The 24497-nt window shown below is 38.3% G+C and overlaps 1 protein-coding gene across 3 annotated transcripts in view; it reads left to right on the top strand.

Annotated features, from left to right (window-relative positions):
* The window catches only part of LOC117307049 (contactin-2-like), an 83073-nt gene extending 58963 nt beyond the window's left edge, over positions 1-24110 (top strand). For 2 of the 3 annotated variants that reach the window (XM_033791687.1, XM_033791688.1), the window contains 17 exons: positions 286-381; positions 1762-1968; positions 2398-2503; positions 3232-3416; positions 4335-4607; positions 5282-5557; positions 7047-7213; positions 7752-8034; positions 9391-9531; positions 9782-9852; positions 10155-10386; positions 10942-11057; positions 11962-12151; positions 14564-14602; positions 17439-17554; positions 18901-19078; positions 19967-24110. In XM_033791687.1, the coding sequence (XP_033647578.1) occupies positions 286-381; positions 1762-1968; positions 2398-2503; positions 3232-3416; positions 4335-4607; positions 5282-5557; positions 7047-7213; positions 7752-8034; positions 9391-9531; positions 9782-9852; positions 10155-10386; positions 10942-11057; positions 11962-12151; positions 14564-14602; positions 17439-17554; positions 18901-19078; positions 19967-20067 (2777 nt within the window). In that variant the 3' untranslated portion in view covers positions 20068-24110. The remainder of the gene's footprint in view (positions 1-285; positions 382-1761; positions 1969-2397; positions 2504-3231; positions 3417-4334; positions 4608-5281; positions 5558-7046; positions 7214-7751; positions 8035-9390; positions 9532-9781; positions 9853-10154; positions 10387-10941; positions 11058-11961; positions 12152-14563; positions 14603-17438; positions 17555-18900; positions 19079-19966) is intronic. The other variant, XM_033791689.1, reaches the window with a different exon arrangement.
* The last annotated feature ends 387 nt before the right edge of the window (positions 24111-24497 follow it).

Here is a 24497-nt window from a genome sequence, read left to right as displayed (position 1 = left end):
CGATGGTCAGGCGATGGAAATCTTGACGCGCGATTAAAAAAATACACAGTTTTTAGGCCTCAGCGATGACTATAAACTGTGAGGCGAGTCGAACTTTCCATCGCGCGACCTACTATAAACCGCCCTTTACATGGCCCATAATTGGAAATGAGTGTTCATGAAACTTGGTGATTGATTGGCCACTGAAAGTCAGGAATGAGCTTGTTCAGACTTTTGGCTGAATTCAGACTTTTTATGTTAATGACTTTCTAACACTTGACTATCCCACAATACTTCTCTCCTCAGATGTTGCCCTGTTTCCGGACCCACCACCCAGTAACATGCAGGTCGAACTTAACACAGGAGTATGTATATCATGCAACCCACCAGAGAACTACCCAGGTAAACTCTTTGTTCAAATTATAAAACTTGTTTTCCTTCTGAAATAGGGACCACAAAAGACTGGATGCAGGTCCAGAACTGCATAGAGGCAATGGATGTGATTGCCTTGCTGCCCCTTAAAATGTTCATATAGGAATTCAGAATGCCCACAGAGAGGTGGCCTTTGCCAAAAGGAAAAATGCCCTGCCCGTCCAAGAATAAAGTATCAGGGTATGTGGTTGTAATAGAGTAGAATGCTTGAACTCATGTAGAGTCTACAAATCTCTATAAAATTAAAATGTATTATGTCTTGCATTTTTGTTGGCTATATATCCACACCAAGAGAGAGCTGGTTTTGCTTGAGGAATTTTTTTTTTGTCAATCACATACAATTTTACTTCTGGGGATTAAACAATTTGCTTTGTCTTTCTTATAGGACGTAAAGCTGTAGGTCTCATGCATTGTGTGATACATTTATATCAAAGAACTACACATTTACTCAAAATGCTGGGATCACAGACTTATATCTGATTTCAGATTCCTCTAAAGTCTGTCTGGTAAACAGAAAATGTTAGTCAGCTATAAGGAAATCATATACTTCTCTAGGTCTGAAGATATTATATTTATACCAAAACCTCCTTGGAATCTACAACTTCAGGGGTTATCAAAAGGTTGAATTGCCAGCATTTCATTGTACCTGATAAGATGTTTATCCAAGTTTCAGACTTTTTTGTATTTATCAGAAATGACTCTCACCCCTTGTAACTGTTTTTGTTTAAAGGCACTGGACACCTTATGTAACTGTCAACGACCAGTTTGCTTACTTGGTGTATCCCAACATATGCAAAGGATAAATAAAAAATCTGTAATTCTGTTTGGCTCGATAGACGGATCCATTAAGCTTTGCCCCATTGCGTATTGACCAATCACAACGCAACGAAGGTCCGACAAATAAGGTCCGACATGCATGCGCGTATCTTGGCGCGCGCGGTAGAGTTGTGCAGAAAGGCATTGGATAGCCCATGAGTTCTTGCTCACACGTGCGTTGTGGGCGGAGCCTACTGGATCGGTCTATTGGTCATCAAACACACAACAGAATAATGAAAGAAGAAAAAAAAAAAAAATTGTTGCACAAATTTGTGTATTTTCAAATGCCTAATAAAAGGCGTCAGGCCTGGAGTATTTTAATTTTATTTATTGACAAATAACGTCTTTCTCAAAAACTTCATCGCTTCAGAGGGAGCTGTTTCTCACAATGTTTTATACTATCAACAGCTCTTCCTTGTTACCAAGTAAGTTTTTATACTAACAATTATTTTTTAGTAATAACTAAATAGTGTATAGTGCCTTTAAATGTTGAAATTGAGGTGCTTGACATGTGGTTTGTGTCACCCTTTCCAGGACTGACAGTGAACTGGTACCGAAGCATGATTCCAGTGTTTCAGAGCAGACATGCACACGTTGCTGCTGATGGTAGACTGTGCTACACCAGCTTCATGGAATTTGACGCAGGCACCTATGTCTGTTATGTGACTAACATCATCAACTCTGCTGGGGGATCGTCTGTTGTTAAGTTCAGCGATTCATTTGACGTCACTGCTGCTGAGGGTGGGTCTATTTTAATAATAATTATAATAATAATAAATCTTATAAAGCACTGGTTTGTAGAGAAAAAAAATATTCACTGCGCTAAATTACCAAGGAAGAAATGATGAATGGTAGGTTTGACTGAAGAGGTGAGTTTTGAGATTGGATTTGAATATTGAAATGTCAGGTTGTGATCTAAGGGTGAGAGGCAAGCCGATCCACACGCGGGGGGCTGCAACCGAGAAACTTCAAATGGAAGACGTTCTCGGACGATAGAGGGCAGCAGACTTACCGGGTAAATCCATTGTTCTCAGAATTATGCGCATGTTCAGAACTACATAAACAATGGAAATTTACCCGGTAAGTCTGCTGCCACTTAGCGTTGTAAAGTCTCCTATTCAAAGTCAACAAGCCAGCATGGTCACTTATTTTATGTTGATTTGCCTACAGCTACCAGTGATGCTGAGTTCGGCCCTCAAGTGGCCATTGGAGTTGAAGATCATGAAGTCCTTGTTGACCACGATGAAATTATACTAAGTTGCTTCTTCTTTGGAAAGTGAGTATTTCTCTTACGCTACGATGCTTTGAAATGCTTCTCTAACATCTTTGGATACAGTGGGATGGACGTGGTATCCATATTTGTTTTGGGGACGAAGGTAGTCCTCAAAATTTATGTCGTAATGTATTGGTTGATGTGAGTCTCAGTTTAGCCGGTTTGCCCTGTGTTTGGTATCCGGCTCATTGCATACTACTAATCTACTTAGGTTAACATTTCACAATTTGGTGTGTGAATAAATTCGGCTTTTAAGCTGTGGCCTCAATCAAAAAGAAGAAGAAAAAGAGAAAGAAAAAAATGACAGGTTTAATTGATCCCTTTGTGCATTTTGCAGCACACTTACGCGCGAATATCCTATGAAATAAGCTCTATGAAATTGGGCCCTGGTCTTGCTGGCTAGTAACTGAAAAAGTTATAGGCAAACCCTTTCCCTTTATGTACATGTATGTATGTGTTTTCCTCACTACATCTAAAACTTTTGTTAAAACCTAAACTTTTTTAGCTTATGTTTTTTATCCTGCATTTTAAACAGTGTTAAGGCGCTTTAAATGCATTTAAGTTAAGTTAAAGTTAAGTTAACTTAAACTTCTTTCCTTCTCTTCGCTCAATAGGGTTATTGACTAGTATAGTTATTAAGTTTGTTTCTAAAATTCATGAATAAAAAGTAGAGGAAAAAGAAGAAATTCCCATTAAAAATAAATACTCTTGCTTCTTGTTAACTCCCAAAGCCCCGAACCGGAACTGACCTGGCAGAGGAAGAGCCCAGCAGGTGCAGACCTACCACTCGGTGCAGAGCTCCGATTCAACAACCAGCATTTGATCCTCAGGAATATACAGATTGAAGATGCTGGGGAGTATGAATGTATGACCACTAATGGTGGAGGAAGAACATCTGGAACCATTACTGTCCGAGGTTAGTAGTACTGTGGTCTGACCTTAAAGACCAGGCCCAGATTTCATAGCGCTGCTTAACGGTAAGCAAATTTTGGTGCAACTGAAGCAGAAAATTTGTGATAAGGTGTAATGGTATTTCACAGGTTAGCAAGAAAATTAGGTGGCCCTCTTGTGCGTTCACCACGGATTGGTATGGTTGCCTCATTAATATCCGTGCAGTCAGCAAAGAAATTGGCCTTTGTTCCAGCTTGAACAATAACGCCAACAGGTGATCTTAACGGAGTCATTTGAAATGTGTTGAAAAATGAGTTTTCAATGCCATTCTCTGGTGTTTTCAGAAAGATTTGTGAAAAACCCTGTAATGTTAAAATTTACGGGATCAATCGTGGGAGATTCATTTTGTTAAGCAATCTTTCTCTCCATGGGGTTCTTGGCTAGTACAGTGATCCAATTCACTTTTCTGAGAGTCATTGGCTTCACAACCAGATTTAAAGGCAGTGGACACTATTGGTACTTACTCAAAATAATTACTAGTATAAAACCTTACTTAGTAACGAGTAATGGGGAGAGGTTGATAGGATAAAACATTGTGAGAAACAGCTCCCTCAGAAGTGACATAGTTTTAGATAAGAAATAATTTTCCACAAATTTGATTTCGAGACCTCGGATTTAGAATTTGAGGTCTCTAAATCAAGCATCTGACAGCACACATCTTCATATGACAAGGATGTTTTTTTTTTTCACTATTATCTCGCAACTGCGATAACCAATTGAGCTAAAATTTTCACAGGTTTGTTATTTCATGCATATGTTGAGATACACCAAGTGAGAAGACTGGTCTTTGACAATTACCAATAGTGTCCAGTGTCTTTAATAAATGAAAGGATATGAAAATGAAATCATCGTTATAATATTACTTGTTGTTTTCTTGATGCAGTCCCACCCACCTGGCTGCAAGAAATCTCTGACATCGAGGGGAACATCTACGGAGACTTATCCATGAAGTGTAAAGCAGAGAGTCCCGATGGCGTAACCTACACATGGTACCGCAATGCTGAGGTGATCCAAGACCTTCCCAGGCATCAGTTCAGCAACGGTTTGAAGACACTCACCATCCAGAATCTGACTGTGGAAGACACCGGGATGTACCAGTGTATGGCTAGTAATGAATACGGCCAGATATACACCACAGCACAGGTCACTGTACAAGGTAGAGGCCCTCCCCTTATCATGGTGTTTAGTCAAAGTGGTGTCTTTTAGACGTCTAAATTGTCAATTTCTTAAACCCACTATTTTTTCCCCTATACATTCTAATGTGTTCTCTAAAAGCAATTCAGACTCTTTTTTTCTTTTAAAAGCAATTTTTTGCGGCGCTTTTTTCAAATTCTGGTGTAAAACCTGCATTTTTTCCCAATGATTTTGGTTGTCTTTCTTTCCTGCTCCCATTTATTTGATAGCAATGAGTGAGTTTTACATTGTCCAGAGTTATTTATCCCCTTGCCTTAGGAACCACTTTATGCATTATATCACTATTAAACCCTGCATTCGATTAACTGGTTTCTTATTCTAGCACATTCAGCTTGATCAGTTAGACCCAATTAACAAACAAATTCGTTCACCTTTTCTTCCCAATGAAACATCAATCTCTTTGATTTTGCTACCGTCTCTCTTTTTCACTCTTCACTTTAAAACATGAAATCATATTGAGTTTTTGCTTTTGATATTGATTCGATCTTGTCAACTCTTTTAATAATAATATTGTTGATTAAGAACTGCCTTTATTTTGTTTGTTTTTGTTTGTTTTTGTTCCTCTTTTGTTGTATATTATTTTGTAACTTTGTTCTAACGCAAAATCTCATATCTAATCAAACGAACCGAACTCAGCCATTGCACCATGGTTTGAGACGCCCCTTGAGGTGGACCAGCCAGCACCCCGTGGTGGCTCAGTGACCATCCTCTGCCAACCTAAAGCTGCACCCACACCCGTCATCGTCTGGACCAAAGGAAGCGAGACCATTGAGAACGGTGGCCGCTACACCGTCATGGACAACGGTGATTTGATGATCAGTGGTGTTAGTGATGCAGATGGAGGAGACTACACCTGTACGGCTACCAATAGCATGGGAACTGATTCAAGCACTGGTAGCTTGATCATCAAGGGTAAGGATCTAGAAAGATGAAAACTTAATCAGTTTATCAAAGGAAATGAGGAAAGCTTTTTACAGTTTTGTAAACTTGTTTTTGGATAAGAAAATTATAATATTTTGCTCATATACCTGAAGAGCGAATTACTACATTTGCATATTTCCTAGACCTGCTGATATATTCACTAAGAGTTCGCCTGCACATGTGTGCCCGTGAATATTAATCCTAGGATAAGAGAGGGATCCAATATGATGATCAAAATCATGAATGCAAGCCAAGATTTAAAACAAGTGTGCAAATCCATGTGTCCATACTGTTGAGCAAAACACGTAAAGCTTGGAAAACTTGGAAGGTTTTCGTAATGGTGCCTGCTATTGTTCGATAGTTTGTGTATACATAGTTTGCGGGTAAGGGATTTGCGATAGTCGAGTGATATAAGCAAGAACGGTTTACAATAAGAATATTGGAAGCTCTAATCGGGGTATCGAAGGGTTAATTTTGAAGAGAGAGAAAAAAGAAAAGAAAAAGGAAGAAGCAGGGTTTCAAGGTGAGGAGCAATCTATACGCTAAAGCATGAAGCAAGTTTAAAGGCATTGTACACTATTGGTAATTACTCAAAATTATTATTAAAGACCTGCTTGAACGAAAATGTCAAGTCGTGAACTTTGCTGAATTCCACTTAAAATGTTTTCGATGAATAAGGAAATCGAGTCGTATGATTATAAATAGGTTTCAATTGTGTAAACAAACAATCATTTTGTATGCCCTTGTCCAGAGCTTTTCTGCGAGATTTGCGAAAAGCCCCGTTACGTAATCACTCTCAAAACGTCATAAGTAGATAAAGCCGCTTTGTTGCAGCGTGGATGTATAACAAAGCAAATCCCACAAATTACGTCAGCGGCATTGTCCTTTGACGCCCGCTCTCAACGGCAGAAGTGTTTTTAGTTTTTCAAAAAACCTTTAGGTAGGGGCCTGATTTTTTAATCGATAATTACGAAAAGTTCAGAAGTGTACACATATCAAAATTACATTAAAATGGCGAACAAGTGCATTATAAACAAGTAAAAATACAATTTCTGTTGAAAACATTCCGCTCAGGTAGCTGTTTAACATAAAACCTTACTTGGTAACAGGTAACTTATGGAGAGCTGTTGATAGTATAAAACATTGTGAGAAACGGCTCCCTTTGGAGAAACGTAGTTTTTGAGAAAGAAGTAATTTTCCACGACTTTGATTCTGAGACCTCAGAATTAGATTTTGAGGTCTCAAAATCAAGCCTCTGAAAGCACACAACTTTGTGTGACAAGGGTGTTTTTTCTTTCATTATTATCTCGCAACTTCGGCAACCAATTGAGCTCAAATTGTCACAGGTTTGTTATTTTATGCATATGTTGAGATACATCAAGTGAGAAGACTGGTCTTTGACAATTACCATTAGTGTCAAGTGTCTTTAAAATACAGCATAGACTTTATTCCTTACTCTTCCCTCACTCTCTCTTTCTAGATGGTACAGCCATGGTGGAGCCACCCATGGCATTGACTGTAAACGAAGGGGAGATGGGCACATTGACCTGCCGTGCATCACACGATCCGTTCTTTGAGCTGGAGTATGTGTGGCTGAAAGAAGGAATCCAAGTTGATCCTCGTCTCCCTAACTATGAGATACCTCAGGTGAGCCATCTGTTTTATATCTTGGTTCCTTTTAGAGTTAACTCGTTCAGTGCCAGCTTTTTGTTTGCGTCGTGAACCTCAAGTGCCCAGGTTTTTTAGGTTTTTTAAAATTATGTATTACAAATATGTCTTTCTAACCGAATTGGTACATCCCAAAGTCAGTAGTAATTTTTGATTGATTATGCCATCTTGTAATAACATGTATAGTTATGGTTGTTCGATAAACAACACTGTTAGAGTACATCAAAAAGATTGTTCATATTTTATGAAAATGGCACTTTTAGAATACTTTGCAGGAAATTTGTATGAAATGTATTTTTTGCTAAAGCAGCTCTGTCAAATTGGGCCCTGCTTTTTGTAGCAGGCTTTGAGATGTCTTGCTGACAGTCTGTGCTAGGTCCAGGGGTTTCCAAGACCTCTGCCAATCAAACCTGCTGGCGTACAGAGGTGCTAGTAACTAGTGGAACCTTCCCTCATTTGTGTAAATCCTATTGGTTACCCTCCTCACTTAATTAAACACCGTTACTTTTGTCCCCAGATCCAAATGGGCGAGCCAAGTCAGCTGCATATCAAAGACGCCACTATGGATCTAGGAGGGGAGTACATGTGCACTGCCACCACAACCATAGATGAAGTGACGGCTTCGGCCATGGTGACCATCCGAGGGCGCCCCGGTGCCCCAGCTGGTATCAGTGTTGTGGTCAGCGAGTTGACGGCAAACATCAGCTGGAGTCGTGGTCTGGATAACAACAGTCCCATCTTGTCGTACAGTGTGGAAGGCAGTACCAATCACATGGCAGATTGGACCATCCTTAGAAATGGTAATTATGCTTCTGATTTGAATTTTCAAACACCAAGAAAACTATTTTTTAGGAGTTGCTTGTACTGGTTGAGTCTTCACTCATGTAACATGTATGAACTAGGTTTTGCACAAGACTGAAAGGCTTGTATTTAAATACCTCAGACAGTTTCGCTATTCCTATTGGTGGAGAGCGTGTCTTGTGGGTGTGTATAAACCTTTGTTAATTACCAGTAAAAAGTGCTGAAACATGGGCGTGACACGCGAGCTTGCACCTGTGCTTATAAGACAGTTTCTTCATTCCTATTGTTCGAGAGCAAAGGCCTGACAGTTGTGCCACATCACGCAATACGCGCGACGTGCACAGCATTCCCTTATAAGGAGTTGTTTACCCGAGGGCGGCTGAGGGTTTACCATTTCATAGCAGGAGGGGTGTTGTGTTGAAAGAAATCATTGAACAATTGTAATTTTTGCATTTATTTTACTTTTTGACCAAAAGGTGTTGAAGTTTTTGACCGAAAAGGTATTTATGAATGGGAATCAAAGTGTGTTGAATCGGTTTTCAAATAGTGGTTTAAACCCATTGAGGCCTGGTTCGTGATAATTTTTCTCAACTTTGTCTCGGTAAAAATATAAAGAACCAGGCCTCGTTGGGTTTAAACCACTAGTTCATAAATACCCCAGACAGTTTCGCTACTCCTATTGGTTGAGAGCGCGTCACAAGGTGGTTTTTAAACGGCTGATAAAGACACAGCTCGAGCTGTTTAAGACCAGCTGGCTTCGCGTGTTGGGCACGCAAGCTCATGTACTCCAACTTAACTTACGCGAAACGCAATTCAGAGCTATTAGTAACATCGCGTTATGTGTGTGCACAGCGCGTATTCACACCACCACCAGACGCACACAAAACATTTTGACAAAAGATTTTGAAAATTTGAAAAGCTTCATGTGTTGGGCGCGCAAGCTAATGTACGCCAATTTAAATTACGCGGAACACAATTGGCATAGAGATTATTAACAGCGCGTGAAATGTTAGTGCACGAGCGTATACACACCAACCGATGCGCAAAAAACAATTATCTTCACCAAAGTTTTTGAAAATTTGCAAACCTCGAAAAAATTCGCAAATGAAACAGTGTCACACTGTCTATACCTGTTAAATTATGTCGCTTTTAACATACGGGCATTTATGAACGGAAATAAAAGAGTAGTGACTCGTTCTTAAACAACCGTTTAAAACCTTGCAGGGTCGTGACACGGCCACGACCCTGCCGGTTTTAAACGGCCATTGAAGGACTCGTCGCCTACTCTTTTATTCCCTTATTAAATGTCACCACCATTGTTATTTCCTTAAACTGTACTCCTTCTTTATTTGCAGATATCCCTGCGGCAAACACACACATCCGTCTGACTGGTCTGTCGGCATGGAGTACCTACAAGTTCAGAGTAGTTGCAGTGAATGAGATTGGAAGGGGTGACCCCAGCGAAGAGTCTGATGAACAAGCAACAGCCCAAGACCGTAAGTGTAGAATTGTTTTGTTCTGTGATCACTGTCTGTACGATAAGTGCACTGGGTTCTTTTACATGCGTAAAACGGCTTAACGTCCCATCCGTAGGACGAAGCAATGGTTAAGTGTCTTGCTTAAGGACACAAGTGTCACAGCTAGATGGCGTGCCCATGAAAAAAGTATATACAAATGTACAAAATCAACTGCTGTTGTCTGACTTGCATTTAACAATTAGTCACTGTAATTTGTTTGCTATGACAGGACCAACAACTGCACCCTCTAATCTCGGTGGTGGCGGAGGGAGTTACGACAACCTGAGGATCACATGGGAGGTAGGATAACCAACCATAGACCTTTACCACGGTGTAGCCATCTTTAATTTCTCCCATTGATACCAATGTTACCAAACCGAGGTTGGAAGAACAAAATAGTCTGGTTCCTAATTGTAAAATGATTCTTAGCATTTGTTATTGTTATTTGATACGAGGAACAACACCAAGACGGAGGTAGCATGATAAAGGTCTATAGAGATAGAGACAATCCCTGTCATGATTACTTGTAATTTTTGTGTGCTGAGCATCTAAACCTTGCTAAGCAGTGACGTTATTATTATTATTGCTATTGCCCCCCTCAGCCTCTGCCAAGCCAGGAGTGGAATGCACCCGGTCTATTCTACAAGGTCTTCTGGAGGGAGCAGGGTTCTGGAAACGCATTCCAGGAAGTTTCTGTTAATGATTCTACAGTAGGAGTCTATGTAGCGACAGGTGTACCAGCCTACACACCCTTTGATGTGGAGATACAGGTGGAGAATGACCAGGGACCTGGGCCAAGGACTGAGACTGTGGAAGTCTATTCTTATCAACTAAGTAGGTTTGAGAGGATGTCTAAGTCCTCAGAATTTGTTTTGAAACATGATTGTCATTTTTTAGGGTTAGGTAGTTTTATGTACGCTTATGTGCTGTTAACAAAGAAGAATGAATCTCTTTCTGTTACTATTTTACAATAGCACAAACAATTTTTTGTATAGAGTTTATACGGGCAACTCTGTCCTGAAAGATCAAACCCTAAGACCAAAGTAGTCCCAAAAATGTTTTAATACATGCAATTTTTTACCCTTTTTATATTTTCTGATGAGAATTTGAATCGGCAAAAACATTGAAGACCCTCGTTGTTTTACGGAGATGTACACCCTGGCAGACAGTGGAGTTATCCACAGGGCGGTTCACCAAGACTCAACCTGCAAAGTTCTCTTTAATAATAATAATAACCAGTTTTTATACAGTGTTTTTCACAGCCGAAGGGGGTCTCAAAGTGCTTCCATCGTTATTACCCCTGGTCTTTGAAGCCAAGCCTCCACTCCCCAAGTTAGTCTACTTTCCAGACACTTGTAACTGTTACAAAACTACTGTCGTTGACTGCAGGTCCCGAGGAAGCCCCAAGCTCAGTGACGGCTAAAGCCATGACATCCACTTCAATTAAAGTTACTTGGACAGGAATTGACTCAAGTGTAATCACTGGTGAACTCCAAGGCTACAAGGTAATAACTCTTTCAAAACAAATACAATATCTCCCAATATGTGGCACAGTTTGATCCTTTTACAATATAATAAATACATTTATTGATTTTAATAGAGCAATCTTACTCATCAAAATTGAATGATTTTAATTGTATTGTTTTGAGATGCATTTAATTTAGTTGTATCGTATTGTATTGTATTGTATTGAATTGAATTGAATTGAATTGAATTGAATTGAATTGAATTGAATTGAATTGGATTGGATTGGATTGGATTGAATTGCATTGCATTGAATTGAATTGAATTGAATTGCATTGTATTAAATTGAACTGAATTGTATTTAATTGTACTGGATTGAATTGTATTGCATTATATTACATGGCATTGTATTGCAGTGTATTGCATTGTATTGAATTGAATTGAATTGCAATGTATTGCATTGCATTGCATTGCATTGCATTGCATTGCATTGTATTGCATTGCAATGTATTTCATGGTATTGCATTGCATTGCATTGCATTGCATTGCATTGCATTGCAATGCAATGTATTGCATGGTATTGCATTGAATTGCAGTGTATTGCATTGTATTGAATTGAATTGTTTTGAATTGTTGTTAATTGAATTGAACTGAATTGAATGGAGGATTGTATTTTTGTCGATGTAATTTTTGTGTTGCTATTTGTGGAATATTAATATTCGACAGGCCTGTGTTTTCTCCAGACTTTTCAAGATTTGAATGTTTTTTTCCATATCATCTTGTCATGATCATTCAGAAAGACCAAGCCCTCTTGTAATTGAACCTCAAGTAGTCCAATCCTTGAGTTTCTATATTCTTTCTAATTATCATTCAGATAAGTTGGTTAAAATGTAACCAAATTATTGTCGATGGAAGGACTTATTCTTTCATACTTCTCTCATGTAGGTCACATACTGGCCAGAAGGCTCCAACAGTGAGCTCGGAGAAATTGCCACAGTTATGGGTTCTGACACAAAGACCACCATTGAGAATCTTGATCCTAACACCATGTACTACCTGATTGTCAGGGCATACAGTGGGGGCGGAGACGGACCCTCTAACCCCGATGCTGCAATGGCTACCACCCTCAAATCAGGTGAGTGGATGGAGCTGCCTCCATCATAGAGACTCTGGTTATCCGTTCGTTCATCGTGATGACCCTGTCAGTTTCCATGTCCCTTAGATCATGTGTTGCCAGCGTAGTTGAAATCATAGTTTAGAGACATGTGGCCTTCTTATTTATCAACCGTTCTCTGAAATGAATTCTGAGGTCTATTCTCAGGTTAAACGTCATCAAATTATATCCATGATCTCATCGAATTCTATCAAAACATTGAATGCAATGCTATTTCAGATCATGCTCTCTAAGAATGATTGATTTTGATGTTCAAATCCAAATTGCACAAAGCCAAAAATACCAAGTTGCACAAAGCCAAAAATACCAAGTTGCACAAAGCAAAACCCCAAAAGTCACTGGTAATACTTTTGGTTGAATATGCCTCTTTCATACGAATTTTACACACCTTATTATTTTACACTATCAGGAAAGAATTTGCAATAATTTAAATTGCTCACTGGGAATTGAGTATCTTTGTGTTGTCCAAAAAAGAAATAGTATATTTTTTATAATGAATTGCAAGTGGAGAACCGCTGATTGAGGCGGTTTTTGTTTTTTATAAACATAAGTATTAATAAGGTATCCTTTAGTTTTTATGAATTACTTCTGCCAGGAACAGAAAGTGTGTTCATTCAAGGGATGGGACATAATGGTAACATCAATTCAAATGTATCAAGTTTTACTAGTTTTTGAAGTTATCGCTACTTCCGAGAAATTTTGAAGTTATCACTACTTCCGAGAAATTTGTAGAAATTCCCTTAAAAAAGGATAATGTCTTGGCATTGCTTGAATAATTCTATTACATGAACAACATAATTATGTTGGGTATGTATTTTTTGTGAAAACTAAAGAAGTTGGAGAGTGAACTTCTTCCACAAATCTGTAATGTTTAACCTACTACCTACCCTTGAAACAATGTTTTAAGTATAAGATAAATGGCAAAACTCTGATATTTTGAGAAGGAGAAGATGGGATTACAGAGTTTCCACATTGGGTTTATATTTGTCTTGTAAGACAACTGACCTGGTTCTCTGCATAGCATCTATGCCTTCTTGGTGATCATACACCAATGTATATTTGGTTTGCGGTAACACCATGTGTGTATCTACTTGCCAGGTAGAGTTGTTCTTAGGGAACTGTCTTGCTTTATTCTACTGCCGTGGAGTAGATAATCGGAGGTTCGGGAGACTTCTCAGTTCTGAAAAGAACTGTCCTGCTTATTTAACTATTACCAGAGCGGATGGTATAGAAATTAGACTGGACTACTACTTTAGCTTATAGGATCGTAATTAACTGTACTGCTGCGGAGTCAGTTCTGAAATTGGTCTCAACGTTTCGACTAGCTTGCTCTAGTCATCGTCAGGACATTTCAGAACTGAGAAGTCTTCCGAACCTCCGATTATCTACTCCACGGCAGTAGAATAAAGCAAGACAGTTCCCTAAGAACAACTCTACCTGGCAAGTAGATACACACATGGTGTTACCGCAAACCAAATATACATTGGTACCTCACCATGCAATGCCTCAGATCATACACCAGTTTGAAAACTGTGGTTCTGACTAAATACTCAGACTAGATTACCTAAACAGATACTCAAAATGTAAAGGGCCATTCAAAAAGGCAAATCCAAGAAGCTCCTTAATGGTTTGACCACTCACAGACCCGTATGTGTGCACAAACGTGTGATGCGTTAATGACAGCAACCTGCGATTGAGATTGCAGTGAGCTGTCTGAATCAGCCTAATTTTAGACCGTGTGGGGCCTGGGCATGTTGACCCTTGACCCTGTCATGGGACAAGCTACTCATGTCTCTGGGTTCCTTTCAGATTTTCAAATGTTTGGCAGGGAATTAATATTGTTAATATTTATGAAAGACCACCATCTCAGTGGTAGCAGGATACAATCTAGATATCAACTGACTAAAGCCTGTTTCATACTTCCTGCGAATGGGAGTGCGAATCCAATTTTGACGTCACATGGTTGTTGTTGTTGCAGCGAATGTTTTGCAGGAGTTGAACACAGTTCAACAAATTAATATCACATTCTCATTCGCAAAGATTATGAGCCGGGTTTTAGTCTTCAGTTGAAGAGTAATTGCCTTCCCCTTGAATGAACACACTTGTACTACATACTGAGAAAGATCAATCTCTGGTTGGCCACACATTGTAGATACAATGAGCTTTCAATGTTCTGTGTATTGCTGTAGTCAATAGTGATTGCCCCAACATACCTGTACTGTAGAACACCTGTGCTGAAGTACAAATTGTGTTTATAATTTTGTTTTATATCATGGAGTTTGTTTGTAGATTGTGTTTTTTCCAGAGTAGTTTTTTAGTCTTACCGATGTTGTTTGATTACAAACTGTTTTCCCCTATTATATGATAATCAAGTCACCACAACTGAGATGCAGACACCTACAGAGCCGATTGGTAGTACAGTACTTTTATCCCTCTTTGCCTCCAGCTTATTGAGTCACAGAGATTCTCTTACTTTACTTTAATCGTGGCTTCAGCGATAGCCTTTACGGGAACTACAATTTGTTTGACTCATATTTTTGGTACCCTTTTGTGGTAGTGCCTTAAAGGGGAATAACTCTTAGATCGACGTTGCCATAAAAACAAAGAGTTTTCCAGTACTCCTGTGATTCAGTGTGGAATCTGTGGTCACACCTTTACATTTGCCGGGAGTCTTGGATATACTTTTAGTCGAAGACAGGAGCCGCTGGTTTCATGGGTAAAAAAGAAAGAAAAATCCACGGATTTGTATGCCCTGAGAGCGAAGCCATAGAGCATATTTTGTTTCCCTGTTTTGGGGGGTCTCTGCGATAAAACTGTTTGTTGAGACGCTCTCTGCTTTCTGAAAAATGTACACCAGACAAAAGGGTCTATGGTGAAATGCATCAAGCAACTGTGTGCCATGAGTCTTGTAGGCACTCATGGTTTGAAATCTTTGAGATTTTGAAATCTTGAGAAGAGCATAAAATATTGTAAGAGAAACTCTGTGGACTTCCAAAAGACTGCATGAACCATGTCAGCTTTATTAATTCATCTGCTTGAAAAAGAAAAAAAACCCCAAATACACCTGTAAATATTATAATGGATTGTATTTGATTTTGTCCCACCTCGCTTTAGGACTGGCCATGTGACTACAGTACCTAGATTGCAGAGCAATGCTTAGGGGAATAGAACGGTCCAAACTCATTTGCATGATGGTCAAAATTGCAATACTTCGTTCGACCAGATTCAGTTAAATAGATGTACCTCAAACTATCCACTGAAAACTGTCCATACGTATACAAGAAGACATTGGTTTCTAGACAAGATTTTGTGATAATCTTGTCTGAGTTCAAAACAAAAGACACAAGTTTAAAGGTTTTTGTGCATGTTATTTTACAGCTTCAAAAGTTTCCAGTTGGTAGCTTTTGTACCTTATGTTGTTTACTCAAATATAAATCACCACTGTCACATTACCGATGAAGGATATTAATATCGCCATTATTGTGAGCTTTTGTTTGGTACATCTTCACTTTCTTTGGCAATTTTGTAACACCGTCTTCGTTGCTGTTTCCCTTGAACCACCTTCCACAACATGGTTCTTTGACCCGGGCAAATGCTACTGCTCCCCTGAAAATACCTCCAAGAACCTTGCAGTCGAGTGTAATTTTGTTTTGATTGTCATGGTTTAATATTTATTGTGACTGAACACCATGGCCAGTCAAAAGCGAAGTGGGACTTCCCCTCCCAAAATCAGAGCTACTTTTTTCAAGTAAACTCCTCAACTAAACTTCTCTGCGTTGGAAACTTGATGTGTGAAATTAACATTTTCTAAACGTAACATTTTTAAACATTTCAGAATTCTCAGGATGTGTTTTATTTGATAAGAAAATGTCAATAAAAACCTGGAACTTCATTTCAAAGACCAAGGCCCTATTTCATAGAGCTGCTTAAGCACAAAAAATTGCTAAGCACATCAAAATTATGCTCACCAGAATAAGCACACCATCCTAATAACCGTGTTTCATTTGTTACTAGTATCCTGCTCATTTCTGATTTTTTCTGCTTCAGCAGCTCGATAAAATTTGACCTAGGAAGTTTCTTGAGGAGATTGCTTTCACTGATTGAAAGAACATTTCATTTAAATAAGACATAATTCCATTTTTGTTTCAGAACCTCAACATGATATGGTTATGCACTTTATGTTTTGAATAAAAGTTTTTGCTGGCTATCCATCATTTCAACTAACGCACGAATAATCATCATTTTGCAATGCTATTTCTTTTCAAATTAACAAGCTGCACCCTTTCTATCCGCCTCATTTTCCCCAACCCCTTACCCTTGGCTTCCTCACCCCACCTCCAGAAAACATGAGAAATACATCATCAGTTACCCAATCACCACAAGTGCCTTGTTTATTAAATATACATTGATTGTGATTTTGCCACCAAGAACCGGCAGAAGATCTGTTAAGTTTACACTCTTTTTGCTATTTGTAAATAACTCCTAGCAACTATGGACCGTCTGAAGCAGTGTGTCCTTTTTACATCAGTTGTTTGCAATAATGATCAGATGAATGGATATTCTTCTGCATGTTTTCATCAAGATGGAGCAAATAATGGAGTTACACTCATAAATAATTCACCTTTGTGTACTTGAATAACGACTAATAATATTCATGACGATCGATTCAAGGTATACTTTACATAAAGAAATAAATTTTGTTTTGTCTCAAATTTGACACGCTCATTTTTAATAGGTTACAGATCAAAGCTTCAATTAACAATAGATTTGTGTGCCTCTCTTTAAAAGGTCTGATAATAATTAAACCTTCAAAATAAATAAGTGAACAATTGCACAAAAAGGGTTTTAAAAAAAAATCACAAATTTGATATTTTGATGTTTTGCTACCACAATGTTTCATAAAATGCAAAACAGTTTCACAGGGGATGGTAATTTCCAGTGAAAAATCTCAAATTAAATTTTGAAAGTTACTGACTAATTCACTACAACAAGATCGAGTGTTCTTCTTAAGTCTTTTAATTCCTCGTACTGAACAACGGTTACAAGCTGATTAAGCACTCACAGTAGTGTAGTTTGTGTTCTCAAGAAACCGCTGTCAGCTAACAACACTCTCCTCACGCACATTCTGAGCCTGAAAGTAACAGTTTCTTCACAGGTGAGCATTTAATCAAAGAGTTTTTGAGTGTCTGATTGCAATAGTTTCAATTTTGTTTTCTTCTCGTTCTTTTTTTTGTTGTTCCGGTAACAGCACCTTTGCAGGCACCTACTGGAGTTGTCCTTAGTATTAAGGGAACAACCAGCATGTTGGTGAAATGGACTGGCATTACCTTATCAGAGGATGAAGAAACACTTTCAGGATACAAGGTAAAACCTGGAGAAAAAATATATATAGATATATATATATATTTGTACTCGCCTCACCTCACCTTTCCTCTTTAAGCCAAGTGGCCCATTATAAAGGCTGCAAGGCTTTCTCTCTACTGCACCAAGTCTCTGGCTACAGACTAAGCTTCACCCGCGGATTGCCATTAAAACGCCTACCCCGCTTTTTCCAGGTTTCTGGACACTATGTTAATGCAGTCATACAGTGGCAGTTATCAACCATTCTTAGGACATTCTTTCTTTCCACAGCACCCAGTCTCTGTCTACAGGCTTGGCTTTGCCTCGTCCAAACGCCTTCCTCTCTTTTTCTACAGTTCGCCTCCAGGTTGTTAAAGGTCGTCCTGTTTTCCTCCTGCCTTCTGGAAACCATGTTTTACAAATGCAGTATTTTCCTTAGGACATGGTCAATCAGCGTCCACTCTTTTGCCTTGACTTCCTCACTTGTCCTTTAATCTTGGTTTTCTGTTGTACGTTGTACATGTATGAAATTGTTGGGTATTTTGACATATGGCCATTTGACTTTGAGTACTCTCATTTAATTTTTTACAGTACCTTGCTTTTTAACTGCATTTAAATTTGTGTATGTGATTTTAAAAATATTTTTAATATTGTAATTTTGATGTTTTCACACTGTACTATATTGTTTCAAATTTTTTCAAAAATGTTCTCAAAAGCCAAGTCACCAAGTGACTACATGACCTTTTTTTATTTATTACATTAGGCCTATTACCAATTCTATACTGTGTCTTTATGATTCTTATGAAATGTGTATATCATGTCGTTTATTCTGTCAGCTTTTTGTCATTTCCAATTCAGAAATGTGTCTTCAATGTGTATCATTCATTTAAGTAATTTTGACAAATTATCTTCTTCTTTATAATTATCAATTCGGCAGGTTGTCTGAAAGAACATTATTAAGTGTGATAGTTTATGTGATTTATTCTGTCAGCTCACCCAACTTACAAAAATAATAATTACCCATTCGGTAGATTGCCTTTATGAGTCTTACTAAATGTGTAGTTCTTTTAATTTATTACTGTTAAATTATCTTCTGTTAAAAAAACCCCAACTCGATAGGTTGTCTGAAAGAGCCTGTGAAGTTCTTAGTTCATTTCACTTACTCTCTAAAATTACTTTATTTTATTTTTGTAATAACCAGTTTGGTAGGTTGTCTGAAAGAGCCTTATGCGGTGCTTAGTTCATTTCATTTATTCTGTAATTTTTTTAATTAAAAAAAAAAATTAATACCAGTTTGGTAGGTTGTCTTAAACAGCCTTAATAAACGTGTAGTTCATTTGATTAATTCTCTTACTTTGTTTTCTCGTCAGGTTCTTTACTGGCCCCAGGGAAGTCTTGAAACTGATGCCGAGGTGGAGAAAGCAGGAAAGACCGCAACACAGATAACTATTGATGGTCTTAAGCCAAGCACCAAGTATTTTGTCAAGGTCTTGGGTTACAGTTCAGGGGGTGATGGTGTGACCAGCGACCCTGCAGCTATTACTACAGGTAATGAAAGACGAGATCGATTGGGAACAGTCATAATTGTAATCACTCAGTTTGATAAGTGCTTTTCACACAACAGTAATTTGTGTGGGCTCCGATCCCTTGCTTAATTTAAGCATGGTTGTAAAATCTAGCAATGTTTGACAAGATTTTGCACGATAACTTGGACAGCAGAAAAATTGTTTTCCTTTCATACATGTACAAGGTACAATGTGTAAAATTTTACAACCATGATAGAATTAAGCAAAGCACCCTTGCTACATTGTTCTCGTGTGAAAGGGACTATGGACATCATATTGCACCTCAGCATCTTGTAAACCATTACATGGTGCTAAAGATTAGCTTTCATAATTCAAACGTAGTCTCGCATACCTTGCAGGAAAATACTGTATGGTAAATTGCCTTGAGCATCACTGAGTGACGGATTTCAGCGCTATATAAGAAGCCACTATTATTATGATTATCATGATGACAAGAACCACAGGGGTGTTAGGTTATTTTTTGTCAGAGGGAGTGAAAAAGTGGATTTGGCATCATTTATTGATTGTCTTTTAGAAGTTGTTGAAAAAGACCAATTACATTTTGCGATGTTATAGATAGAGTCCTCAAATAAGTGGGGAGAAAAAGTACCCGAGTCGACCTCACGTTAAAAATGTGAAGCGCATTAGTACAGTTATTGTATAATGTGCTATATAAGAACTAGTTATTATTAATATTATTATTAATTAGCCCTTGTATTTGTTACCCTTCCTTTTAATTGTAGTTGTGTTATGAAAAATACACCAAATCACACTCTTTCAATTTTTGAACTTAAGAGCGACTGTTTAAAGTGCGTTCACGGCTTTTTAGGTTTAAAGTAATCCTATGGATTGTTTTTTACTTTGTTTGCAGGAGCCGAAGGACAAACTGAGCCACGTGGATCCGCGGCAGGCCTGTCACAATCCGTTGTTCTCGTACTACTTCCTCTTCTTGTCGCCTTTCACCTCCGTTGAAGTTCTCCGATCACCCAGTGTCTTTTCAACCCACAGTAATCTTGTGTATATGTTTTTTGATAATTAGTCGGCCTATGAAGCTGCATGAGGTTGTTACGTTCTATGATTCAATTACGAATCGATCCAGAAGTGTTTTATATTCTTAATACTCGGGACAGTCTAAATCAATGTAGATGCGTAGAACAAAAACGGGGAAATCCAATAATAATTAGAGTCGTAGATTTCAGATCATTTTCGGAAATTGATTTTGATGGATTAGACGCACATACTTTTCCAGTTAATATTCAGGTAAAACTTTGTCTATAGCTGTGGGTTCACACTTGTCACACATGTGGTGCTGTGGGTTCACACGTGTCACACACGTGGTGTGTTTTGTACTAAAGATATGATTTGTACAGAAATCAGGTTTCCAAAATATTTAGTCAACAGTTACTACCGTAGTATGCCTATGTAAACAGTACTACATCGTATGAATGTGGTTCAATTTGAGCTTCGCTTGTACAAAGCTTGTTATTTTATCATTACCCAAGAAGTAGTAATCTATGCTGATGTACAGTCCCTCTTCCGTTAGTTGTCATTAATACATCTCAGTTGTCCTTTCCCCCGAACCAAAGGTGTCCTAAGACAGATGTTTTACTTTTATATGAGTTTGTGAATAGTGTGTACAGTTGTTTTTTGTATTTATGAGTGAGGAAAAAAACCTGTACGTTTTGTTGTGCATTGACTATGATGCAAGTACTTTATCAATCGTCTCAGGTTAACTCGACTGCAAACGTTTACTGGATAATTGCTGTTCTGTGCTTTGATGTTGGTTTTGAATGAAATCACTTGTGCAAGGTTGTGGGTTGTAAGATCCGATGGACTTTGCTGCGTGATGGGTGGCAATTTATTTTCTTACCTCGTGATCTGTGGCAATTTATTTTCTTACCTCATATTGTTCTTCTGTGTGCCACCCACGACAAGTTCATATCATTTGGATCAAATACAGCAATGCAAATTATGATTGGGTGAAGTCTATAACCGTGAGGTGTGTTTACTTGACTTCATAGAGGGCGATTGACTCAGTAAACAATAACAGTCTGGTACCCATTAATCCTCAGGCAGTCTATGCATGAGATAATGAAAGTCTATGGCTAGCTGATCAATGGTTTTGGTGGGGCAGACATTGGTTGTTCAAAGAAAATTTGCTTGAAAATTTGCTTGATTTTTGTTTTTTCTTTAAAAGAAGAAAAAAAAAAGATGACAACAAATTTGAAAAGTTATACCAATGAATGCCCGGAAACTAAAATATTATGCCTGCTGGCCAGGGTAATGATGATACACAGATACTAAAGTTTGCTTGAGACGAGAGTTTTCTTTTTGTTTTCAGTTCAACTGTTATTATTAACGTTATTTTGTGTGTTCACGTTGAGGCTTATTTTCAGTAATTGTAACACTGTTGTTAAATATTTTAAGAATAATTATAAATGTGTCTGAAGTTATGCAATTTTTATCAAGACTTGTTTCTATGCCTTCATATCATGAACATTATCAAACAGTTTCATGAAAGGGGTTGAGGGTTTCCAGTGGATTATTATCTTCCATTTTTCACTGAATGCTATGATGCCAGAACATTTTGCATGAAGGTTTCTTGATATACACGGATGCATTGTTATTTCTTTAGGCCCATTTTGAAATCGCTGGTTTCGCTGTGGCTCTGCTTACGGCTGAGTGTTTGAAGCCTTCTACCGGAAGCCTAAGCCAGATCCAGGGTTAGGAAAGGACATCAATTATCTTAATGCATTTGAAAGAAAGCGGACAATTCCTAATGTGTATGGCTCAAGGCTGAACCTGTACTCTGAACTTTGAGTTGAAACTGTTTGATGTGAATCGGAGGGTTTTAAAAAGTGAAGTACATGTAGTATAGAGAAGGCAGTTAACAATGTATGTGAATGCACCATGTTTTGAGACTTTGGTATTTTTTTTTTCAAGATGGGGTTCTGCTGTATAAAAAGGCTGGCAGTGTTTCCGTGACAGTGATGACACACTAACCAGCTATGCAGTTTGAGTGATTAAAGAACTAGGAAAAATGTTGACTATTAGTAGGTTCATTCCCTGCTGTTCACGTCAATGAAACCCCAGTTCAAAAACAACACACTGGAGCCTTGTATGTGGATTGGATTTTTATTCCCTTTTACGAAGGGTTTTATCAGACGCCTGAACCTGAATATTTTCCTCTTTGTCTCTTATTCATTCTGTTATAGACGGATTCATCAGGCTCCGCCCACGGCCCACGTGTGAGCAAGACAACGTGTGCTTTTCCAATGCCATTCTGCACAACTCTGCCGCGCGTGCCAAGCATACGCGCAGGCATGTCAGACTTTATTTGTCGAACTTTGGTTGCGCAATGGGTTGTGATTGGTCATTATGCAATAGGGCGGAGTTTAATGAATCGGTCTAATGGCGCTTGCGCTGTTAGATGTGTAATAAAATGTAAAGGATGGACACTGTTTGTAACAGTTGGTCTCTTCATCTTGCAAGTGAAATGCCAGAGTGTAAAAGGGTACTGATTTTTATACATGTGTGACTCTAAAATAACCAAATAGTAAGCTTTTTTTGCACGTTTCCTAACTTCTTTTTCCATTTTGCTTCTTTCTGGGGTTTTTCTTTCTTCGTCCTCTATTATTTTTTTAACAAAAATTAACCTTTAAGGTTACTAACTGTGACGGAGCTGATTTATTGCATCCAGATTTAATCTGTAATATAGTGAAAAGTTGTAAAAAAAAAATGATGTGGAGTCTCAATTTCCATGAGTGCATGTTCATGTTGTAGTTTCGTGTGTGTAAGTGGTTTCGTGTAGCGCTTTGTGGCAGTACTGTAATTTCATTGTGACATAAAATTTTAAACGAGATAGAAAACAAGAAGAAAAAAAATACTAATAAATAAATAATATCGAAACCAAATACGAATCCGATCAATTGACAAGCAATACTCTGAATGCAAACAAATTGGAGATTTTTTGATACACAAAGTGTGCATATATTAATGAGGGTGCTTCCAAACTTGCCATTGGATGTTTTGATGGTGTTGATATCTAGCACCAACCCCATTTGATCATCCTGCATTTTGTAATAGATGGGGAAGTCGCCAATGACTGGCCTTGCTTTGCTTGTAGTATTAATGGTAGAGTCCGACTCAGGCACACGCAGTAGCATTATGCACACTGGATAGCTCCAACCAAAGCTGTAGTTTCCCAAAACCCATTGAAACTGTACTTGACACAAGTGGCACAGTCTTGCACCAAACTTAACACCCGACTGTAGTTTTTCTTAATCCACGTCCCCATACACTGGTCCTTCCCTCTAGTCTGAATGAATTATGCCTTATTAATGAATATGATAGACTTCAGACAATGCACTGTATAGGAAAAGTTGCACGTTCGTGAATATGCTTGTTTAAGCCAGATTATGCATTTTCCTAAGTGGCGTAGCTTTTACGACAGAATACTGTGTAGCATTAGAACAAGCTCTCTTAGTATTAGACTGCAGTGGACTAAATTGATAGGTAGTAAATCATGTCTGAGACCAAATACTATTGTAGAAAACAGTAGAGCACATCTCTCCCAACTTCTAGAAATTGATTCCTAAAGCCGTTCCATTTTTTCATCGTTAAGACCATTTGTAAAGAGTGTTATTATTACGATTATAACCATTAAACCTAAATGTTGTATGATGTTGTTTAAAGTGTAGTTCACCATGTTATTAGAGATTAGTTTTGTAGAAAAGGTTGTGCTTTTATGTAGATCTTGTAAGAGCATATGACTGGCATAAGCTTTGTATATGTAATGTTTCCCGTACCCCAAATTACATTGGTGGCGAGGACATAGTTGAATCTAGGATTTCTTGAACTGATATTGTTCGCTTTGATAGATTCTTGGTAAATCGTCTCTAAAAGTTGGTTTAGTACCAAAGGTAGTACTTCTAACGCTACATAAATTATGTTATAACACCCCTTACCAATATTCTGCCTTTTCATTGGTTTAGAGCGCGTCACATGATATGTCTTAGTTTTGCTAGACGACGGCCGTGTGATAGTGCATCGGTTTGCCGTGCGCTAGTCCGAAAGACTAGCACACGGGGTGCAGTACCCAGACGTCCGTTACGTGTACGATGATGATAAGTTAATAGTCTGTAACAATTTCGGATTACATGACACTACATGCAGAGGACAGTAAAAGTTTTCGCAATCTGTATTCGCGTCCGTGGATTGTAGCATTTAGGTCTGTAAAGTCTGTACAGTATTTAGAAATGTTTGGGGTGTTATAAAACAAATATTTGCTGCTTTTACTCGTGCAATGGTTTAAACTATGACTCCCTCGGTGATCCCCGGAGCGTTCTATCGCCTCGAGAAAATCACCTCGGGAGTCATAGTTTTAACCATAGCACTCGAAG

This window comes from Asterias rubens, chromosome 2 (genome assembly GCF_902459465.1).
Source record: "Asterias rubens chromosome 2, eAstRub1.3, whole genome shotgun sequence".
NCBI classification, from domain to species: Eukaryota; Metazoa; Echinodermata; class Asteroidea; order Forcipulatida; family Asteriidae; genus Asterias; species Asterias rubens.
Note: the sequence above shows the minus strand (reverse complement) of the source record. Positions and strands in the feature narration are given on the sequence as shown.